General features: G+C 36.6%; 1 protein-coding gene across 1 annotated transcript in view; it reads left to right on the plus strand.

Moving 5' to 3' along the window:
* ptprz1a (protein tyrosine phosphatase receptor type Z1a) overlaps window positions 1-21,972 on the plus strand; it is a 106,115-nt gene that overhangs the window by 68,001 nt on the left and 16,142 nt on the right. The window contains exon 14 of the mRNA XM_083917164.1: window positions 20,687-20,825. Within this exon, the coding sequence (XP_083773290.1) occupies window positions 20,687-20,825 (139 nt within the window). The remainder of the gene's footprint in view (window positions 1-20,686; window positions 20,826-21,972) is intronic.

The raw sequence follows: 21,972 nt of genomic DNA on the forward strand, positions 1-21,972 counted from the left end.
GTCTGTTTTTAGTCGTTTTGTCACATTTTTGTGGTGTTTTCATCTGTTTTTAGTCGTTTTTGTGGTGTTTTCATCTGTTTTTAGTTGTTTTGTCATGTTTTTGTGGTGTTTTCATCAGTTTTTAGTCGTTTTGTCATGTTTTTGTGGTGTTTTCATCAGTTTTTAGTCGTTTTGTCATGTTTCTGTGGTGTTTTAACCTGTTTTTAGTTGTTTTGTCATGTTTCTGTGGTGTTTTCATCTGTTTTTAGTCGTTTTGTCACGTTTTTGTGGTGTTTTCATCTGTTTTTAGTCGTTTTGTCGTGTTTTTGTGGTGTTTTTTTATCTGTTTTTAGTCGTTTTGTCGTGTTTTTGTGGTGTTTTCATCTGTTTTTAGTCGTTTTGTTGTGTTTTTGTGGTGTTTTCATCTGTTTTTAGTGGTTTTGTCACGTTTTTGTGGTGTTTTGTGTCTGTTTTTAGTCGTTTTGTCATGTTTTTGTGGTGTTTTCATCTGTTTTTAGTCGTTTTGTCACGTTTTTGTGGTGTTTTTATCTGTTTTTAGTCGTTTTGTCGTATTTTTGTGGTGTTTTCATCTGTTTTTAGTCGTTTTGTCGTGTTTTTGTGGTGTTTTGTGTCTGTTTTTAGTCGTTTTGTCACATTTTTGTGGTGTTTTCATCTGTTTTTAGTCGTTTTTGTGGTGTTTTCATCTGTTTTTAGTTGTTTTGTCATGTTTTTGTGGTGTTTTCATCAGTTTTTAGTCGTTTTGTCGTGTTTTTGTGGTGTTTTCATCTGTTTTTAGTCGTTTTGTCATGTTTTTGTGGTGTTTTCATCAGTTTTTAGTCGTTTTGTCATGTTTCTGTGGTGTTTTAACCTGTTTTTAGTCGTTTTGTCACGTTTTTGTGGTGTTTTCATCTGTTTTTAGTCGTTTTGTCGTGTTTTTGTGGTGTTTTTTTATCTGTTTTTAGTCGTTTTGTCGTGTTTTTGTGGTGTTTTCATCTGTTTTTAGTCGTTTTGTTGTGTTTTTGTGGTGTTTTCATCTGTTTTTAGTGGTTTTGTCACGTTTTTGTGGTGTTTTGTGTCTGTTTTTAGTCGTTTTGTCATGTTTTTGTGGTGTTTTCATCTGTTTTTCGTCGTTTTGTGGTGTTTTTGTGGTGTTTTCATCTGTTTTTAGTGGTTTTGTCGTGTTTTTGTGGTGTTTTCATCTGTTTTTAGTCGTTTTGTCATGTTTTTGTGGTGTTTTCATCTGTTTTTAGTCGTTTTGTCATGTTTTTGTGGTGTTTTCGTCTGTTTTTAGTCGTTTTGTCATGTTTTTGTGGTGTTTTCATCTTGTTTTTAGTCGTTTTGTCACGTTTTTGTGGTGTTTTCATCTGTTTTTAGTCGTTTTGTCACGTTTTTGTGGTGTTTTCAACAGTTTTTAGTCGTTTTGTCGTGTTTTTGTGGTGTTTTCATCTGTTTTTAGTCGTTTTGTCACGTTTTTGTGGTGTTTTCATCTGTTTTTAGTCGTTTTGTCACCTTTTTGTGGTGTTTTCATCTTGTTTTTAGTCGTTTTGTCACGTTTTTGTGGTGTTTTCGTCTGTTTTTAGCCTTTTTTTCACGTTGTTGTGATGTTTTATCTGTTTTTGGTTGTTTATTTCACGTTTTTGTGCCACCGTCGCCCTTTACTGGATCACTTTTACACCCCTGACACCATCTGACCCCACCGCTCCGTCTCAAGAAGGACTTCAGTAAATGCAACAATTCAGACTTTAAACAAAAACATTCAATTTCATATATATATATATTTATTATTCTTTTCCTGTGCATTGATGCAGGAGCGGCTCTTCTGTTTCCTTTTATTCACTCAGTCTAAGACGTGAATGTTTGGCATTTCTATGAGTTCCTTTGAAACCTTCAGCTGCGTCGGTGCATACCTACGTTAATTCAAACAACTCCCCTGAAAAGGTGCTTTTAAAAGAAAGACTTCTGGTTTTTAAAGATGTTTTTTGGCTTTTTACACTTTTGTTTGATGGGAGAGCCGAAGGTTGACGGGGAATGGGGGGTGGGGTCGAACCTGCAGCTGCGGATCGGGGGTTCAGCCTCTGTATACGGCTTTTTATTTATTTAATTATAATTATAATTAAAATAAATGGATACACAAGCGGCTGAAACGTCTTTCCTCAGGAGGGGGTCTGGAGTCTCCCTTAGAGAGAGGGGGAGAAGTTCAGCATCCGTGAGGAACTCGGAGTAGAGCCGCTGCTCCTTTGCGTTGAAAGGAGCCAGTTGAGGTGGTTCAGGATCATCTGGTAAGGATGAACCCTGGGCGCCTCCCTAGGGAGGTGTTCCAGGCACGTCCAGCTGGGAGGAGGCCTCGGGGAAGACCCAGGACCAGGTGGAGAGATTAGATCACCACACTGGCCTGGGAACGCCTCAGGATCCCCCAGTTAGAGCTGGTTAATGTGGCCCGGGAAAGGGAAGTTTAATAGACGTGAACATCTCTTACGTAACATTATTGTATTAAGTGGATGCTTCTGTATTCGAGGTGTCGGCGATTCAAAGAGCTTTACATTAAACATTAAAAGCATTAAAACAATTAAAAGACCGTCGTTGAAAGGGAGCAAAGGTCAAACACAGAGGCTGAAAGTCCTGACTCTGCCACTTCCTGTCAATGTTGAGCTGTTTTTAACAAAATAAAAGCATGAAAAAATCATTATAGGTATTTAATTAGGCACGCTCTTCATTCCGCCTCTCCTTCAGAAGTGATAAATGCTTTTTAGCTCAGTCCATAGGTGACTGGGTTGGGAACCGGAGGGTCGCTGGTTCGATCCCACGACGTCCAAAATCCCCAAAATGTGGTTTTTAGGATCTCAGTTTCTAACTCAATGTCAAACACACGAGGCCTTGTGTTGCTTACACGTCCCCGTCGAGTCCACCAGGGGGCAGCAGAGCGCTGTGGGGGTCACAGTGATCTCTCTCTCCATCCATCCATCCACCCCCCCTCTCTCTCTCTCTCTCTCCTTCCATCCCCCCTTTCTCTCTCTCCATCCATCCATCCACCCTCTCTCTCTCCATCCATCTCTCTCTCCCTCTCTCTCTCTCTTCATCCATCTCTCTCTCTATCCATCTCTCTCTCTCTCCATCCATCTCTCTCTCTCTCTCTTCATCCATCTCTCTCTCTCTCCATCCATCCATCTCTCTCTCTCTCTCCATCCATCTCTCTCTCCCTCTCTCTCTCTCCATCCATCTCTCTCTCTCTCTCTCTCTCTTCATCCATCTCTCTCTCTCTCTCTTCATCCATCTCTCTCTCTCTCTCTCTCCATCCATCCATCCAGCCCCCCCCCCTCTCTCTCTCCATCCATCTCTCTCTCTCTCTCTTCATCCATCTCTCTCTCTCTCTCCATCCATCTCTCTCTCCCTCTCTCTCTCTCCATCCATCTCTCTCTCTCTCTCCATCCATCCAGCCCCCCCCGTCTCTCCCTCTCCATCTCTCTCTCAGTTTGAAGAGAAACAACTATTTACAAGTTAAAAACATCTAAAGTCAAACTTTCATCTGTTTTTGGTCGTTTTGTCGTGTTTTTGTTTTCATCTGTTTTTAGTCGTTTTGTCGTGTTTTTGTGGTGTTTTCACCTGTTTTTAGTCGTTTTGTCGTGTTTTTGTGGTGTTTTCACCTGTTTTTAGTCGTTTTGTTGTGTTTTTGTGGTGTTTTCATCTGTTTTTAGTCGTTTTGTCGTGTTTTTGTGGCGTTTTCATCTGTTTTTAGTCGTTTTGTCGTGTTTTTGTGGTGTTTTCATCTGTTTTTAGTCGTTTTGTCGTGTTTTTGTGGTGTTTTCATCTGTTTTTAGTCGTTTTGTCGTGTTTTTGTGGTGTTTTCATCTGTTTTCAGTCGTTTTGTCGTGTTTTTGTGGCGTTTTCATCTGTTTTTAGTCGTTTTGTCGTGTTTTTGTGGTGTTTTCACCTGTTTTTAGTCGTTTTGTCGTGTTTTTGTGGTGTTTTCACCTGTTTTTAGTCGTTTTGTTGTGTTTTTGTGGTGTTTTCATCTGTTTTTAGTCGTTTTGTCGTGTTTTTGTGGCGTTTTCATCTGTTTTTAGTCGTTTTGTCGTGTTTTTGTGGTGTTTTCATCTGTTTTTAGTCGTTTTGTCGTGTTTTTGTGGTGTTTTCATCTGTTTTTAGTCGTTTTGTCGTGTTTTTGTGGTGTTTTCATCTGTTTTCAGTCGTTTTGTCGTGTTTTTGTGGCGTTTTCATCTGTTTTTAGTCGTTTTGTCGTGTTTTTGTGGTGTTTTCACCTGTTTTTAGTCGTTTTGTCGTGTTTTTGTGGTGTTTTCATCTGTTTTTAGTCGTTTTGTCGTGTTTTTGTGGCGTTTTCATCTGTTTTTAGTCGTTTTGTCGTGTTTTTGTGGTGTTTTCATCTGTTTTTAGTCGTTTTGTCGTGTTTTTGTGGTGTTTTCATCTGTTTTCAGTCGTTTTGTCTTGTTTTTTTGGTGTTTTCACCTGTTTTTAGTCGTTTTGTCATGTTTGTGTGGCGTTTTCATCTGTGTTTAGTCGTTTTGTCGTGTTTTTGTGGTGTTTTCATCTGTTTTTAGTCGTTTTGTCGTGTTTTTGTGGCGTTTTCATCTGTTTTTAGTCGTTTAGTCGTGTTTATGTGGTGTTTTCATCTGTTTTTAGTCGTTTTTTAGGTGTTTTCATCTGTTTTTAGTCGTTTTTGAGGTGTTTTCATCTATTTTTAGTCGTTTTTGTGGTGTTTTCATCTATTTTTAGTCGTTTTTGTGGTGTTTTCATCTGTTTTTAGTCGTTTTTTAGGTGTTTTCATCTGTTTTTAGTCGTTTTTGAGGTGTTTTCATCTGTTTTTAGTCGTTTTTGAGGTGTTTTCATCTATTTTTAGTCGTTTTTGTGGTGTTTTCATCTGTTTTTAGTCGTTTTGTCGTGTTTTTGTGGTGTTTTCATTTGTTTTTAGTCGTTTTGTCGTGTTTTTGTGGTGTTTTCATCTGTTTTTAGTCGTTTTTGTGGTGTTTTCATCTAATTTTAGTCGTTTTGTCGTGTTTTTGTGGTGTTTTCATCTGTTTTTAGCCGTTTTTGTGGTGTTTTTGTGGTGTTTTCATCTGTTTTTAGCCGTTTTTGTGGTGTTTTTGTGGTGTTTTCATCTGTTTTTAGTCGTTTTTGTGGTGTTTTCATCTGTTTTTAGTCGTTTTGTCGTGTTTTTGTGTTGTTTTCATCTGTTTTTAGTCGTTTTGTCGTGTTTTTGTGTTGTTTTCATCTGTTTTTAGTCGTTTTGTCGTGTTTTTGTGGTGTTTTCATCTGTTTTTAGTAGTTTTGTCCTGTTTTTGTGGTGTTTTCATCTGTTTTTAGTCGTTTTGTCCTGTTTTTGTGGTGTTTTCATCTGTTTTTAGTTGTTTTGTCGTGTTTTTGTGGTGTTTTCATCTGTTTTTAGTCGTTTTGTCGTGTTTTTGTGGCGTTTTCATCTGTTTTTAGTCGTTTTGTCGTGTTTTTGTGGTGTTTTCATCTGTTTTTAGTCGTTTTGTCGTGTTTTTGTGGTGTTTTCATCTGTTTTTAGTCGTTTTGTCGTGTTTTTGTGGTGTTTTCACCTGTTTTTAGTCGTTTTGTTGTGTTTTTGTGGTGTTTTCATCTGTTTTTAGTCGTTTTGTCGTGTTTTTGTGGCGTTTTCATCTGTTTTTAGTCGTTTTGTCGTGTTTTTGTGGTGTTTTCATCTGTTTTTAGTCGTTTTGTCGTGTTTTTGTGGTGTTTTCATCTGTTTTCAGTCGTTTTGTCTTGTTTTTTTGGTGTTTTCACCTGTTTTTAGTCGTTTTGTCATGTTTGTGTGGCGTTTTCATCTGTGTTTAGTCGTTTTGTCGTGTTTTTGTGGTGTTTTCATCTGTTTTTAGTCGTTTTGTCGTGTTTTTGTGGCGTTTTCATCTGTTTTTAGTCGTTTTGTCGTGTTTATGTGGTGTTTTCATCTGTTTTTAGTCGTTTTTTAGGTGTTTTCATCTGTTTTTAGTCGTTTTTGAGGTGTTTTCATCTATTTTTAGTCGTTTTTGTGGTGTTTTCATCTATTTTTAGTCGTTTTTGTGGTGTTTTCATCTGTTTTTAGTCGTTTTTTAGGTGTTTTCATCTGTTTTTAGTCGTTTTTGAGGTGTTTTCATCTGTTTTTAGTCGTTTTTGAGGTGTTTTCATCTATTTTTAGTCGTTTTTGTGGTGTTTTCATCTGTTTTTAGTCGTTTTGTCGTGTTTTTGTCGTGTTTTCATTTGTTTTTAGTCGTTTTGTCGTGTTTTTATCTGTTTTTAGTCGTTTTTGTGGTGTTTTCATCTAATTTTAGTCGTTTTGTCGTGTTTTTGTGGTGTTTTCATCTGTTTTTAGCCGTTTTTGTGGTGTTTTTGTGGTGTTTTCATCTGTTTTTAGCCGTTTTTGTGGTGTTTTTGTGGTGTTTTCATCTGTTTTTAGTCGTTTTTGTGGTGTTTTCATCTGTTTTTAGTCGTTTTTGAGGTGTTTTTGTGGTGTTTTCATCTGTTTTTAGTCGTTTTGTCGTGTTTTTGTGTTGTTTTCATCTGTTTTTAGTCGTTTTGTCGTGTTTTTGTGGTGTTTTCATCTGTTTTTAGTCGTTTTGTCGTGTTTTTGTGTTGTTTTCATCTGTTTTTAGTCGTTATGTTGTGTTTTTGTGGTGTTTTTCATCAGTTTTTAGTCGTTTTGTCGTGTTTTTGTGGTGTTTTCATTTGTTTTTTGTCATTTTGTCGTGTTTTTGTGGCGTTTTCATCTGTTTTTAGTCGTTTTGTCATGTTTTTGTGGTGTTTTCATCTGTTTTTAGTCGTTTTGTCGTGTTTTTGTGGTGTTTTCATCTGTTTTTAGTCGTTTTGTCGTGTTTTTGTGGCGTTTTCATTTGTTTTTAGTCGTTTTGTCGTGTTTTTGTGGCGTTTTCATCTGTTTTTAGTCGTTTTGTCGTGTTTATGTGGTGTTTTCATCTGTTTTTAGTCGTTTTTGAGGTGTTTTCATCTGTTTTTAGTCGTTTTTGTGGTGTTTTCATCTGTTTTTAGTCGTTTTTGAGGTGTTGTCATCTGTTTTTAGTCGTTTTTGTGGTGTTTTCATCTGTTTTTAGTCGTTTTTGAGGTGTTTTCATCTGTTTTTAGTCGTTTTTGTGGTGTTTTCATCTGTTTTTGGTCGTTTTGTCGTGTTTTTGTGGCGTTTTCATCCGTTTTTAGTCGTTTTGTCGTGTTTATGTGGTGTTTTCATCTGTTTTTAGTCGTTTTTGAGGTGTTTTCATCTGTTTTTAGTCGTTTTTGAGGTGTTTTCATCTGTTTTTAGTCGTTTTTGTGGTGTTTTCATCTGTTATTAGTCGTTTTGTCGTGTTTTTGTGGTGTTTTCATTTGTTTTTAGTCGTTTTGTCGTGTTTTTGTGGTGTTTTCATCTGTTTTTAGTCGTTTTTGTGGTGTTTTTGTGGTGTTTTCATCTGTTTTTAGTCGTTTTTGAGGTGTTTTCATCTGTTTTTAGTCGTTTTGTGGTGTTTTTGTGGTGTTTTCATCTGTTTTTAGTCGTTTTTGAGGTGTTTTCATCTGTTTTTAGTCGTTTTGTCGTGTTTTTGTGGCGTTTTCATCTGTTTTTAGTCGTTTTGTCGTGTTTATGTGCTGTTTTCATCTGTTTTTAGTCGTTTTTGAGGTGTTTTCATCTGTTTTTAGTCGTTTTTGTGGTGTTTTCATCTGTTTTTAGTCGTTTTTGAGGTGTTTTCATCTGTTTTTAGTCGTTTTTGTGGTGTTTTCATCTGTTTTTAGTCGTTTTTGTGGTGTTTACATCTGTTTTTAGTCGTTTTTGAGGTGTTTTCATCTGTTTTTAGTCGTTTTTGTGGGGTTTTCATTTGTTTTTAGTCGTTTTGTCGTGTTTTTGTGGTGTTTTCATCTGTTTTTAGTCGTTTATGTGGTGTTTTTGTGGTGTTTTCATCTGTTTTTAGTCGTTTTTGAGGTGTTTTCATCTGTTTTTAGTCGTTTTTGAGGTGTTTTCATCTGTTTTTAGTCGTTTTTGTGGTGTTTTCATCTGTTTTTAGTCGTTTTGTCGTGTTTTTGTGGTGTTTTCATCTGTTTTTAGTCGTTTTTGTGGTGTTTTCATCTGTTTTTAGTCGTTTTTGTGGTGTTTTCATCTGTTTTTGGTCGTTTTGTCGTGTTTTTGTGGCGTTTTCATCTGTTTTTAGTCGTTTTGTCGTGTTTATGTGGTGTTTTCATCTGTTTTTAGTCGTTTTTGAGGTGTTTTCATCTGTTTTTAGTCGTTTTTGAGGTGTCTTCATCTGTTTTTAGTCGTTTTTGTGGTGTTTTCATCTGTTTTTAGTTGTTTTGTCGTGTTTTTATGGTGTTTTCATTTGTTTTTAGTCCTTTTGTCGTGTTTTTGTGGTGTTTTCATCTGTTTTTAGTCGTTTTTGTGGTGTTTTTGTGGTGTTTTCATCTGTTTTTAGTCGTTTTTGTGGTGTTTTCATCTGTTTTTAGTCGTTTTGTCGTGTTTTTGTGGTGTTTTCATCTGTTTTTAGTCGTTTTTGAGGTGTTTTCATCTGTTTTTAGTCGTTTTGTCGTGTTTTTGTGGCGTTTTCATCTGTTTTTAGTCGTTTTGTCGTGTTTATGTGGTGTTTTCACCTGTTTTTAGTCGTTTTTGAGGTGTTTTCATCTGTTTTTAGTCGTTTTTGTGGTGTTTTCATCTGTTTTTAGTCGTTTTTGAGGTGTTTTCATCTGTTTTTAGTCGTTTTTGTGGTGTTTACATCTGTTTTTAGTCGTTTTTGAGGTGTTTTCATCTGTTTTTAGTCGTTTTTGTGGTGTTTTCATCTGTTTTTAGTTGTTTTGTCGTGTTTTTGTAGTGTTTTCATTTGTTTTTAGTCGTTTTGTCGTGTTTTTGTGGTGTTTTCATCTGTTTTTAGTCGTTTTTGTGGTGTTTTTGTGGTGTTTTCATCTGTTTTTAGTCGTTTTTGAGGTGTTTTTATCTGTTTTTAGTCGTTTTTGAGGTGTTTTCATCTGTTTTTAGTCGTTTTTGTGGTGTTTTCATCTGTTTTTAGTCGTTTTGTCGTGTTTTTGTGGTGTTTTCATCTGTTTTTAGTCGTTTTTGTGGTGTTTTCATCTGTTTTTAGTAGTTTTTGAGGTGTTTTCATCTGTTTTTAGTCGTTTTTGTGGTGTTTTCATCTGTTTTTAGTCGTTTTTGAGGTGTTTTCATCTGTTTTTAGTCGTTTTTGTGGTGTTTTCATCAGTTTTTAGTCGTTTTGTCGTGTTTTTGTGCTGTTTTCATTTGTTTTTAGTTGTTTTGTCGTGTTTTTGTGGTGTTTTCATCCGTTTTTAGTCGTTTCTGTGGTGTTTTTGTGGTGTTTTCTTCTGTTTTTAGTCGTTTTTGTGGTGTTTTCATCTGTTTTTAGTCGTTTTTGAGGTGTTTTCATCTGTTTTTAGTCGTTTTTGTGGTGTTTTCATCAGTTTTTTGTCGTTTTTGAGGTGTTTTCATCTGTTTTTAGTCGTTTTTGTGGTGTTTTCATCTGTTTTTGGTCGTGTTGTCATGTTTTTGTGGTGTTTTCATCTGTTTTTAGTTGTTTTTTCACGTTTTTGTGGTGTTTTCATCCGTTTTTAGTCACTTCTTTAACGTTTTTGTGGTGTTTTCAACAGTTTTTGATCGTTTTTTTCACGTTTTTGTGGTGTTTTCATCTGTTTTGTCATGTTTTTGTGGTGTTTTCAGCTGTTTTTTTGTCGTTTTTTCACATTTTTGTGGTGTTTACTGTCTGTTTTTAGTCGATTTTTCACGTTTTTGTGGTGTTTTCTGTCTGTTTTTAGTCATTTTTTTAAACGTTTTTGTGGTGTTTTTATCTGTTTTTAGTCGTTTTTATCACAACACCAAAAAAATGTGATAAAAACGACTAAAAACAGATGAAAACACCACAAAAATGTGATAAAAATGACTAAAAACAGATGAAAAAAACACAAAAATATGATAAAAACGACTAAAAACGGATGAAAACACCAAAAAAATGTGATAAAAACTACTAAAAACTGATAAAAACACCACAAAAATGTGATAAAAACAACTAAAAACAGATGAAAAAAACACAAAAATGTGATAAAAATGACTAAAAACGGATGAAAAAACACAAAAATGTGATAAAAACGACTAAAAACGGATGAAAACACCAAAAAAATGTGATAAAAACGACTAAAAACGGATAAAAACACCACAAAAATGTCATAAAAACGACTAAAAACAGATGAAAAAAACACAAAAATATGATAAAAGCGACTAAAAACGGATGAAAACACCAAAAAAATGTGATAAAAACTACTAAAAACTGATAAAAACACCACAAAAATGTGATAAAAACAACTAAAAACAGATGAAAAAACCACAAAAATGTGATAAAAATGACTAAAAACGGATGAAAAAAACGCAAAAATGTGATAAAAACGACTAAAAATGGATGAAAACACCACAAAAATTTGATAAAAACGACTAAAAACAGACAGAAAACACCACAAAAATGTGATAAAAACGACTAAAAACAGATGAAAAAAACACAAAAATGTGATAAAAACGACTAAAAACGGATGAAAACACCACAAAAATGTGATAAAAACGACTAAAAACAGATGAAAAAAACACAAAAATGTGATAAAAACGACTAAAAACAGATGAAAACACCACAAAAATGTGATAAAAACGACTAAAAACAGACAGAAAACACCACAAAAACGTGATAAAAACGACTAAAAACAGATGAAAACACCACAAAAATGTGATAAAAACGACTAAAAACAGATGAAAACACCACAAAAATGTGATAAAAACGACTAAAAACGGATGAAAAAACCACAAAAAATGTGAAAAAAATGACTAAAAACAGATGAAAACACCACAAAAATGTGATAAAAACGACTAAAAACGGATGAAAAAAACCCAAAAATGTGATAAAAACGACTAAAAACAGATAAAAACACCACAAAAACGTTGAAAAATGACTATAAACAGACAGAAAACAACACAAAAACGTGAAAAAACCACTAAAAACTGATGAAAACACCACAAAAACATGACAAAACGACTAAAAACAGACAGAAAACCCCACAAAAAAGTGAAAAAATTACTAAAAACAGATGAAAACACCACAAAAACACGACAAAACGACTAAAAACAGATGAAAACACCACAAAAACACGACAAAACGACTAAAAACAGATGAAAACACGACAAAAAATGTGAAAAAAATGACTAAAAACAGATAAAAAAAACACAAAAAATGTGAAAAAAATGACTAAAAACAGATGAAAAAACCACAAAAAATGTGAAAAAAATGACTCAAAACAGATGAAAACACCACAAAAATGTGATAAAAACGACTAAAAACGGATGAAAAAACCCCAAAAATGTGATAAAAACGACTAAAAACAGATAAAAACACCACAAAAACGTTGAAAAAACGACTAAAAACTGATGAAAACACCACAAAAACATGACAAAACGACTAAAAACAGACAGAAAACCCCACAAAAAAGTGAAAAAATGACTAAAAACAGATGAAAACACCACAAAAACACGACTAAACGACTAAAAACAGATGAAAACACCACAAAAACACGACAAAACGACTAAAAACAGATGAAAACACCACAAAAACACGACAAAACGACTAAAAAACAGATGAAAACACCACAAAAACATGACAAAAACGACTAAAAACAGATGAAAACACCACAAAAACATGACAAAACCACTAAAAACAGATGAAAACACCACAAAAACATGACAAAACAACTAAAAAACAGATGAAAACACCACACAAACATGACAAAAACGACTAAAAACAGATGAAAACACCACAAAAACACGACAAAACGACTAAAAAACAGATGAAAACACCACAAAAACATGACAAAAACGACTAAAAACAGATGAAAACACCACAAAAACATGACAAAACCACTAAAAACAGATGAAAACACCACAAAAACATGACAAAACAACTAAAAAACAGATGAAAACACCACACAAACATGACAAAAACGACTAAAAACAGATGAAAACACCACAAAAACATGACAAAACAACTTAAAAACAGATGAAAACACCACAAAAACATGACAAAACCACTAAAAACTGATGAAAACACCACAAAAACATGACAAAACAACTAAAAAACAGATGAAAACACCACACAAACATGACAAAAACGACTAAAAACAGATGAAAACACCACAAAAACATGACAAAACAACTAAAAAACAGATGAAAACACCACAAAAACATGACAAAACCACTAAAAACTGATGAAAACACCACAAAAACACGACAAAACAACTAAAAAACAGATGAAAACACCACAAAAACACGACAAAACGACTAAAAACAGATGAAAACACCACAAAAACACGACAAAACTACTAAAAACAGATGAAAACACCACAAAAACGACTAAAAACAGATGAAAACACCACAAAAACACCACAAAAACCACTAAAAACAGATGAAAACACCACAAAAACGTGACAAAACGACTAAAAACGGATGAAAACACCACAAAAACACGACAAAACGACTAAAAACAGATGAAAACACCACAAAAACGTGACAAAACGACTAAAAACAGATGAAAACACCACAAAAACATGAGAAAACGACTAAAAACAGATGAAAACACCACAAAAACACGACAAAACGACTAAAAACAGATGAAAACACCACAAAAACACCACAAAAACGGCTAAAAACAGATGAAAACACCACATAAACACGACAAAACGACTAAAAACAGATGAAACACCACATAAACACGACAAAACGACTAAAAACAGATGAAAACACCACAAAAACACGACAAAACGACTAAAAAACAGATGAAAACACCACAAAAACACAACAAAACCACTAAAAAACAGATGAAAACACCACAAAAACACGACAAAACGACTAAAAACAGATGAAAACACCACAAAAACACCACAAAACGACTAAAAACAGATGAAAACACCACATAAACACGACAAAACGACTAAAAACAGATGAAAACACCACAAAAACACGACAAAACGACTAAAAAACAGATGAAAACACCACAAAAACACGACAAAACGACTAAAAACAGATGAAAACACCACAAAAACATGACAAAACCACTAAAAACAGATGAAAACACCACAAAAACACGACAAAACGACTAAAAACAGATGAAAACACCACAAAAACACGACAAAATGACTAAAAACAGATGAAAACACCACAAAAACACCACAAAACGACTAAAAACAGATGAAAACACCACAAAAACACGACAAAACCACTTAAAACAGATGAAAACGCCACAAAAACACGACAAAACTACTAAAAACAGATGAAAACACCACAAAAACATGACAAAACGACTAAAAACAGATGAAAACACCACAAAAACACGACAAAACGACTAAAAAACAGATGAAAACACCACAAAAACACAACAAAACCACTAAAAAACAGATGAAAACACCACAAAAACACGACAAAACGACTAAAAACAGATGAAAACACCACATAAACACGACAAAACGACTAAAAACAGATGAAAACACCACAAAAACACGACAAAATGACTAAAAAACAGATGAAAACACCATAAAAACACGACAAAACTACTAAAAACAGATGAAAACACCACAAAAACACGACAAAACCACTAAAAACAGATGAAAACACCACAAAAACACGACAAAACGACTAAAAACAGATGAAAACACCACAAAAACGTGACAAAACGACTAAAAACAGATGAAAACACCACAAAAACACGACAAAACGACTAAAAAACAGATGAAAACACCACAAAAACATGACAAAACGACTAAAAACAGATGAAAACACCACAAAAACACGACAAAACGACTAAAAAACAGATGAAAACACCACAAAAACACGACAAAACTACTAAAAACAGATGAAAACACCACAAAAACACGACAAAACTACTAAAAACAGATGAAAACACCTCAAAAACATCTGTTTTTAGTTGTTTTTGTCGTGTTTTTGTGGTGTTTTCATCTGTTTTTAGTAGTTTTGTCATGTTTTTGTGGTGTTTTCATCTGTTTTTAGTCGTTTCATCAACTTTTTTGTCCTGTTTTCATCTGTTTTTAGTCGTTTTGTCGTGTTTTTGTGGTGTTTTCATCTGTTTTTAGTCATTTTGTCGTGTTTTTGTGGTGTTTTCATCTGTTTTTAGTCATTTTGTCGTGTTTTTGTGGTGTTTTCATCTGTTTTTAGTCGTTTCATCAACTTTTTTGTGGTGTTTTCATCTGTTTTTAGTCGTTTTGTCGTGTTTTTGTGGTGTTTTCATCTGTTTTTAGTCATTTTGTCGTGTTTTTGTGGTGTTTTCATCTGTTTTTAGTCGTTTTGTCGTGTTTATGTGGTGTTTTCATCTGTTTTTAGTCGTTTTGTCCTGTTTTTGTGGTGTTTTCATCTGTTTTTAGTCGTTTTGTCGTGTTTTTGTGGTGTTTTCATCTGTTTTTAGTCATTTTGTCATGTTTTTGTGGTGTTTTTATCTGTTTTTAGTCGTTTTGTCACGTTTTTGTGGTGTTTTCATCTGTTTTTAGTCGTTTTGTCGTGTTTTTGTGGTGTTTTCATCTGTTTTTAGTCGTTTTGTCGTGTTTTTGTGGTGTTTTTATCTGTTTTTAGTCGTTTTGTCACGTTTTTGTGGTGTTTTCATCTGTTTTTAGTCGTTTTGTCGTGTTTTTGTGGTGTTTTCATCTGTTTTTAGTCATTTTGTCATGTTTTTGTGGTGTTTTCATCTGTTTTTAGTCGTTTTGTCATGTTTTTGTGGTGTTTTCATCTGTTTTTAGTCATTTTGTCACGTTTTTGTGGCGTTTTCATCTTTATTCATTAAAAACAGAAAAAAGACAGCGGACGTGCATGTGTTCCTTCTCTCCAGATGTGTAACGTTGAACCTTTCCAGTGCAGCTCCTTGTTCTTGTCGTGGTGTTTCTTCTGTTTGATTCTTTGGTCACAGCCACGGTGACAAACAGCTCTTTACCTTCACACACAGATCATCTGCTGAAAGATCCTGTCCTCCATCTTTCTTTGGGTCGTTTTTGGGGAGTTTTGCGTCTGTTTTGAGTCGTTTTTTTCACTTTTTGCGATGTTTTGCGTCTGTTTTTAGTTGTTTTTTCACTTATTGTGGTGTTTTCATCTGTTTTTAGTCGTTTTGTCATGTTTTTGTGGTGTTTTGTGTCAGTTTTTAGTAACTTTGTCACGTTTTTGTGGTGTTTTGCGTCTGCAGACGGGACAAACAGCTCTTTACCTTCACACACAGATCATCTGCTGAAAGCTCCTGTCCTCCATCTTTCTTTGGGGCGTTTTTGGGGAGGGGTGGATTCAGTGTGTCTGCAGAGACTGGTAGCATGGATGCTCATGTGTGTGAACAGAAGAGTAGACGTGTGTGTGCTTAAGCTCTCACAGAACCTGGATATGATCTTTGCGGAACAAATATAATTACACCGCGGGCCAGATTTGGCCCCCGGGCCTGAGTTTGACCCCCCTGCTCTAATACGTTCAGATCACAGTATTCACAGAGTTGTGTTTTTCATTTCTTTGGGAAAGTTTTTGTTGTTTTTATTTGAAATGTTCTCTTTTTGACTGAATTACAACACGACACAGACTGAAGTTGATCAAATGGAGGATAAAGGAAGTGATTAACCTCCATTTTAAGTCTTTTAAAGACGATTCTTCATCTGGATCATCGTCCAAGTTCAGCGTTTATTGCACAGATTATAAAAAAGCCCTTTGAAGCAAACATGTGATGTATGAATGCAGTGACACCAACAGTGACTGGAAGTGGGAAATCATCTAAAACAGATGTTTCTTTAATGCAAAAACACACTTCAAACTGTTCCCAAATCTGCCCCCCTCACACCCGACAGCCAAATGAACAACAACACGACTCCATCTTTATTATTCAGTTCAACCTTAAATCATTTCATTTACATTCATCAGATTTTCTCACTACTTTCTTTCTACTAAAAACAGATGAAAACACCACAAAAACACGACAAAACGACTAAAAACAGATGAAAACACCACTAAAACGTTAAAAAAACGACTAAAAACAGATGAAAACACCACAAAAACGTTAAAAAAACGACTAAAAACAGACGAAAACACCACAAAAACATGACAAAACGACTAAAAACAGATGAAAACACCACAAAAACGACTAAAAACAGATGAAAACACCACAAAAACATGAGAAAATGACTAAAAACAGATGAAAACACCACAAAACGACCAAAAACAGATGAAAACACCACAAACACGTGACGAAAACAGATGAAAACAGCACAAAAACGTGACAAAACGACTAAAAACAGACGCAAAACACCACAAAAACACGACAAAACGACTAAAAACAGACGAAAACACCACAAAAACATGACAAAACGACTGAAAACAGATGAAAACATCACAAAAACACGACAAAACGACTAAAAACAGATGAAAACACCACAAAAACACGACAAAACGACTAAAAACAGATGAAAACACCACAAAAACACGACAAAACGACTAAAAACAGATGAAAACACCACAAAAACACGACAAAACGACTAAAAACAGATGAAAACACCACAAAAACACGACAAAACGACTGAAAACAGATGAAAAACACCACAAAAACACGACAAAACGACTGAAAACAGATGAAAACACCACAAAAACATGACAAAACGACCGAAAACAGATGAAAACACCACAACAACATGACAAAACGACCGAAAACAGATGAAAACACCACAAAAACATGACAAAACGACCGAAAATAGATGAAAACACCACAAAAACACGACAAAACGACTAAAAAACAGATGAAAACACCACAGAAACACGACAAAACGACTAAAAACAGATGAAAACACCACAAAAACACGACAAAACGACTGAAAACAGATGAAAACACCACAAAAACATGACAAAACGACTGAAAACAGATGAAAACACCACAAAAACGTGAAAAAACGACTAAAAACAGATGAAAACACCACAAAAACACGACAAAACGACTAAAAACAGATGAAAACACCACAGAAACACGACAAAACGACTAAAAACAGATGAAAACACCACAAAAACATGACAAAACGACTGAAAACAGATGAAAAACACCACAAAAACACGACAAAACGACTGAAAACAGATGAAAACACCACAAAAACACGACAAAACGACTAAAAACAGATGAAAACACCACAAAAACACGACAAAACGACTGAAAACAGATGAAAAACACCACAAAAACACGACAAAACGACTGAAAACAGATGAAAACACCACAAAAACATGACAAAACGACCGAAAACAGATGAAAACACCACAAAAACACGACAAAACGACTAAAATCAGATGAAAACAACACAAAAACACGACAAAACGACTAAAAACAGATGAAAACACCACAAAAACATGACAAAACGACCGAAAACAGATGAAAACACCACAAAAACATGACAAAACGACCGAAAACAGATGAAAACACCACAAAAACACGACAAAACTACTAAAAACACATGATAACACCACAAAAACACGACAAAACGACTAAAAACAGATGAAAACACGACAAAAACGTGACAAAACGACTAAAAACAGATGAAAACACGACAAAAACACGACAAAACGACTAAAAACAGATGAAAACAACACTAAAACGTGACAAAAACGACTATAAACAGATGAAAACACCACAAAAACACGACGAAAACAACTAAAAACAGATGAAAACACCACAAAAAACACGACAAAACGACTAAAAACAGATGAAAACATCACAAAAACACGACAAAACGACTAAAAACAGATGAAAACAACACAAAAACATGACAAAACGACTGAAAACAGATGAAAACACCACAAAAACACGACAAAACGACTAAAAACAGATGAAAACACCACAAAAACACCACAAAACGACTAAAAACAGATGAAAACACCACAAAAACATGACAAAACGACTAAAAACAGATGAAAACACCACAAAAACACGACAAAACGACTAAAAACAGATGAAAACACCACAAAAACATGACAAAACGACCGAAAACAGATGAAAACACCACAAAAACATGACAAAACGACCGAAAACAGATGAAAACACCACAAAAACACGACAAAACTACTAAAAACACATGATAACACCACAAAAACACGACAAAACGACTAAAAACAGATGAAAACACGACAAAAACGTGACAAAACGACTAAAAACAGATGAAAACACGACAAAAACACGACAAAACGACTAAAAACAGATGAAAACACCACAAAAACACGACAAAACGACTAAAAACAGATGAAAACACCACAAAAACATGACAAAACAACTAAAAACAGATGAAAACACAACAAAAACACGACAAAACGACTAAAAACAGACGAAAACACCACAAAAACATGACAAAACAACTAAAAACAGATGAAAACACAACAAAAACACGACAAAACGACTAAAAACAGATGAAAACACAACAAAAACACGACAAAACGACTAAAAACAGATGAAAACACCACAAAAACACGACAAAACGACTAAAAACAGATGAAAACACCACAAAAACACCACAAAACGACTAAAAACGGGCTGTTTGTGAACCAGTCGTCGGGGCTGACCCGGTCATTCACGCCTCAACTGTGTCAGATTGCGCGGAAGAGGTAAATTCTGACAAACAGCCTCCAAGTCAAGGTTTACCCACACGAGCGTCGTGCGTCCTGGTTCTCAGACGATAGCGTTGAGGCAGCGCGGGCTCAGTGAGGTCAGGTTCAGCCGTCGGGTTTCTCTTTTCACCTTATTCAAAGTTACAATAATGGCGTTTGATTGACTCCGGCGCTGCTGCGACCCGATGAGTCCTGGTTTGATCTGTGACGGACTCGTGATGACGAGCCTTTGTGCCTCTCTGGGTTTCGCTCTAAAGGTTCCCCGGGTCTGAATGCAGCTGAGTTGTGTGTGTGTGTGTGTGTGTGTGTGTGTGTGTGTGTGTGTGTGTGTGTGTGTGTGTGTGTGTGTGTGTGTGTGTGTGTGTGTGTGTGTGTGTGTGTGTGTTGTGCAGCAGGCGGGTGAGTGTGAACGGTTGAAGGAGGCCGAGCTGCTCCGGAGGCAGAGGCGAGCTCGTGCGGCGCCGTCCTGGGTCCAGGTTTTGTGGATCAACAGTAAACGTTGATGCTGACGGAGCGTGAGGAGGAAAGAGCCGTCAGGAGGGACGAGTTCTGTGTCAGCATCTGATACCGTGGATGTTTGCTGCAGAGGCAAAAACAGCTAAAAAACAAGAAATGGTGAAAAAGATGCAAAATGGATAAAGAAACGCACACATGGTTCAAATATTTAGCTAAAATATGGTACAAAAATTATTAAAGTAACGATTAAATGGGTTAAAATGGTACAAAAATATTAAATTAGTGGATAAATGACTGAAGAAAGGTGAGAAATCTGTTGAGAAACTTGCAAAAAAAGCTAAAAGTAATGATTAAATAACTTAAAATGGTGAAAAAGCGAAACTCAGAAGCTAAATGGTTAATTTAAGCAGATTATTTTTAAATTTAAAATGACTTTAAATGATACAAAATGATCTAAACTAATGGATAAATGACTGAAAGTGGTGAAAAAGATGCAAAATGGATCAAATGTGGTTGAAATAATCTGCTTAAATTAATTAAAAAAGGACTTTAAATGATACAAATCTAAAAGTTATGGTCAAAATATTAAGCTAACCATAATTAAAGTCATGGTTAAATAACCTAAAATGATGAAATAGTGAAACTTTAAAGGCTAAGTGGTTGAAATTATTCTCTTAAGTTATTGAAAAATGACTGAAAATGGTACAAAAATATTAAATTAATGGATAAATAACTGAAGAAATGTGAGAAATCTGTTGAGAAACTTGCAAAAAAGTCTAAAAGTAATGGTTAAATAACTTAAAATGGTGAAAAAGCGAAACTTAAAGGATAAATGGTTGAAATAATCTGATTAAATTAATTAAAATGACTTAAAATGAAACAAAATGATCTAAAAGTAACGAATAAACAGCTGAAAATGTGTAAAAAGGTAAAAGTTAATGGAGAAAATGATCCAAACAGATGAAAGTCATGAATAAGCATCTGACACAGTTTCTTAAACTAACGTTAAACAGTTGGAATTGGTAAAGTGGTTAAAGGTGCAGATGATAAAGTGGTTAAAGGTGCAGCTGCAAACGGGATCGAACCTGAACAACGGCGGTTCAGTCGGAATCGAACACTGAACCAATTCCCACTTTGATCAATTTCATTAATTTAACCGAGGACACGTTTGGTCTCAGTGAGAGGAGACGGAGCTGTGGGGACTCCAGTTTAATGAACTACACTTCTGTGGTGGTCAGCACTGTCGCCTCACAGCCAGAGGGTTCCCGGTTCGAATCCCGGCTGGGGCCCTTCTGTGTGGAGTTTGCATGTTGTCCCCGTGTCTGCGTGGGTTTTCTCCGGGTTCTCCGGTTTCCTCCCACAGTCCAAAGACGTGCAGGTGTTCGGTTCATTGATGACTCTAAATCACCCGTAGGTGTGAATGGTTGTCTGTCTCTGTTCGTCTCTATGTGTCCTGTGATAGACTGGCGTCCTGTCCAGGGTGGACCCCGCCTCACGCCCGATGTCACCCTCCCACGACCCCGACAAGCGGTTGAAGATGAATGAATGAATGAATGATCAGAGCAGCTTATCCTCGCACTGACAGCTCTTTAACCCCCCCCCCCCCCCCCCCCCCCTGCTCTTTCTCTCCAGACGCCACCAACGTCAGCCACGAGTCCAGGGTGGGTTCGGTCCGGGACAGAGAGCGGCAGGCGGTGGTTCCTCTGGCCGTCGTCTCCAGCCTCACCGCGCTCGGCCTGCTCGTGCTCACCGCCGTCCTCGTCTACTGGAGGTCAGTGTGTTCCACTCTCAGTGCACCTGCAGAGATCCTCCAGGAGTACACACATGAACGTTACACGAGTCCTGTGTTATGGCGGCCATACTAAATACCAAACGAGGGCCGTGGGGCCAGGTGGTTCCCGTGGGGGACGGGGGTTCGATTCTCTATAGTGATGGGACTATAGTTAGTTTCACTCAAAGCCATTATGACAAAAACATTGTTTAACATTTGGGTCGCTGGTTCAAGTCCCTGTTTGACCCATGTATGGAGCGTGGACTGGTGGCTGGAGAGGTGCCAGTTCATCTCCTGGGCACTGCCGAGGTGCTGTTGAGCAAGGCACTGAACCCCCAACTGCTCGGGGCGCCGGTCCACTGGCAGCCCCCTCGCTCTGACATCTCTCCATTAACTGCATACACACACACAAACACACACACACACACACACACACACTCCCGCTCCCCGTATTATGTGAGATATGATGGGGTTGAAGGGCTGTGTGTGTGTGTGTGTGTGTGTGTGTGCGTGTGTGCGTGCTTGTGAGTGTGTGTGTGTGCGTCAGTGTGCGTGCATCTATGTGTGTGTGCGTGCGCGTGTGCGTGCTTGTGTGTGCGCGTGCGTGTGTGTGTGTGCGCGTGCGTGTGTGTGTGTGCGTCAGTGTGCGTGCATCTGTGTGTGCGTGTGTGTGTGCGTGCCTGTGTCTCTGCGCGCGTGTGTGTGCGTGCGTATGAGTGCGTATGAGTGCGTATGTGTGCGTCTGTGCGTGCGTGCCTGCGTGTGTGTATGTGTGTGTGTGTGTGTGTGTCGTGCTGCTGCTGCGGCTGAATGCAGCCTTTCAGCGTCCCTCTGGCAGCGCGCGTGTGTCGGATTCCTCCCCGTCGACCTTGAGAGCTGCTGTTTTTCGGCTTTTTTTCATCGGCGCGTATAAAACACGAGCGTTCACCGCGGAGAGAAAGGACGATGTTCTGGATTTGGAGCAAACAAAAATGTCTTTGAGGACGTTTTAAAAGGAAATAACCAACTTCACAAATCCCAAGGCCGCGCTGTCAAACGCCGCGCGAACACTCTCGGTGGTATTTTGTACATCTCTCCTCTTCCCTGCCAGAGAATCAACATATTGTTCTTGTTTCTCTGCTTGTTGTTGTATCTCCGAGGTTGAGCA

This window comes from Echiichthys vipera, assembly GCF_963691815.1.
Source record: "Echiichthys vipera genome assembly, chromosome: 7".
In the NCBI taxonomy this organism is placed as follows: domain Eukaryota; kingdom Metazoa; phylum Chordata; class Actinopteri; order Perciformes; family Trachinidae; genus Echiichthys; species Echiichthys vipera.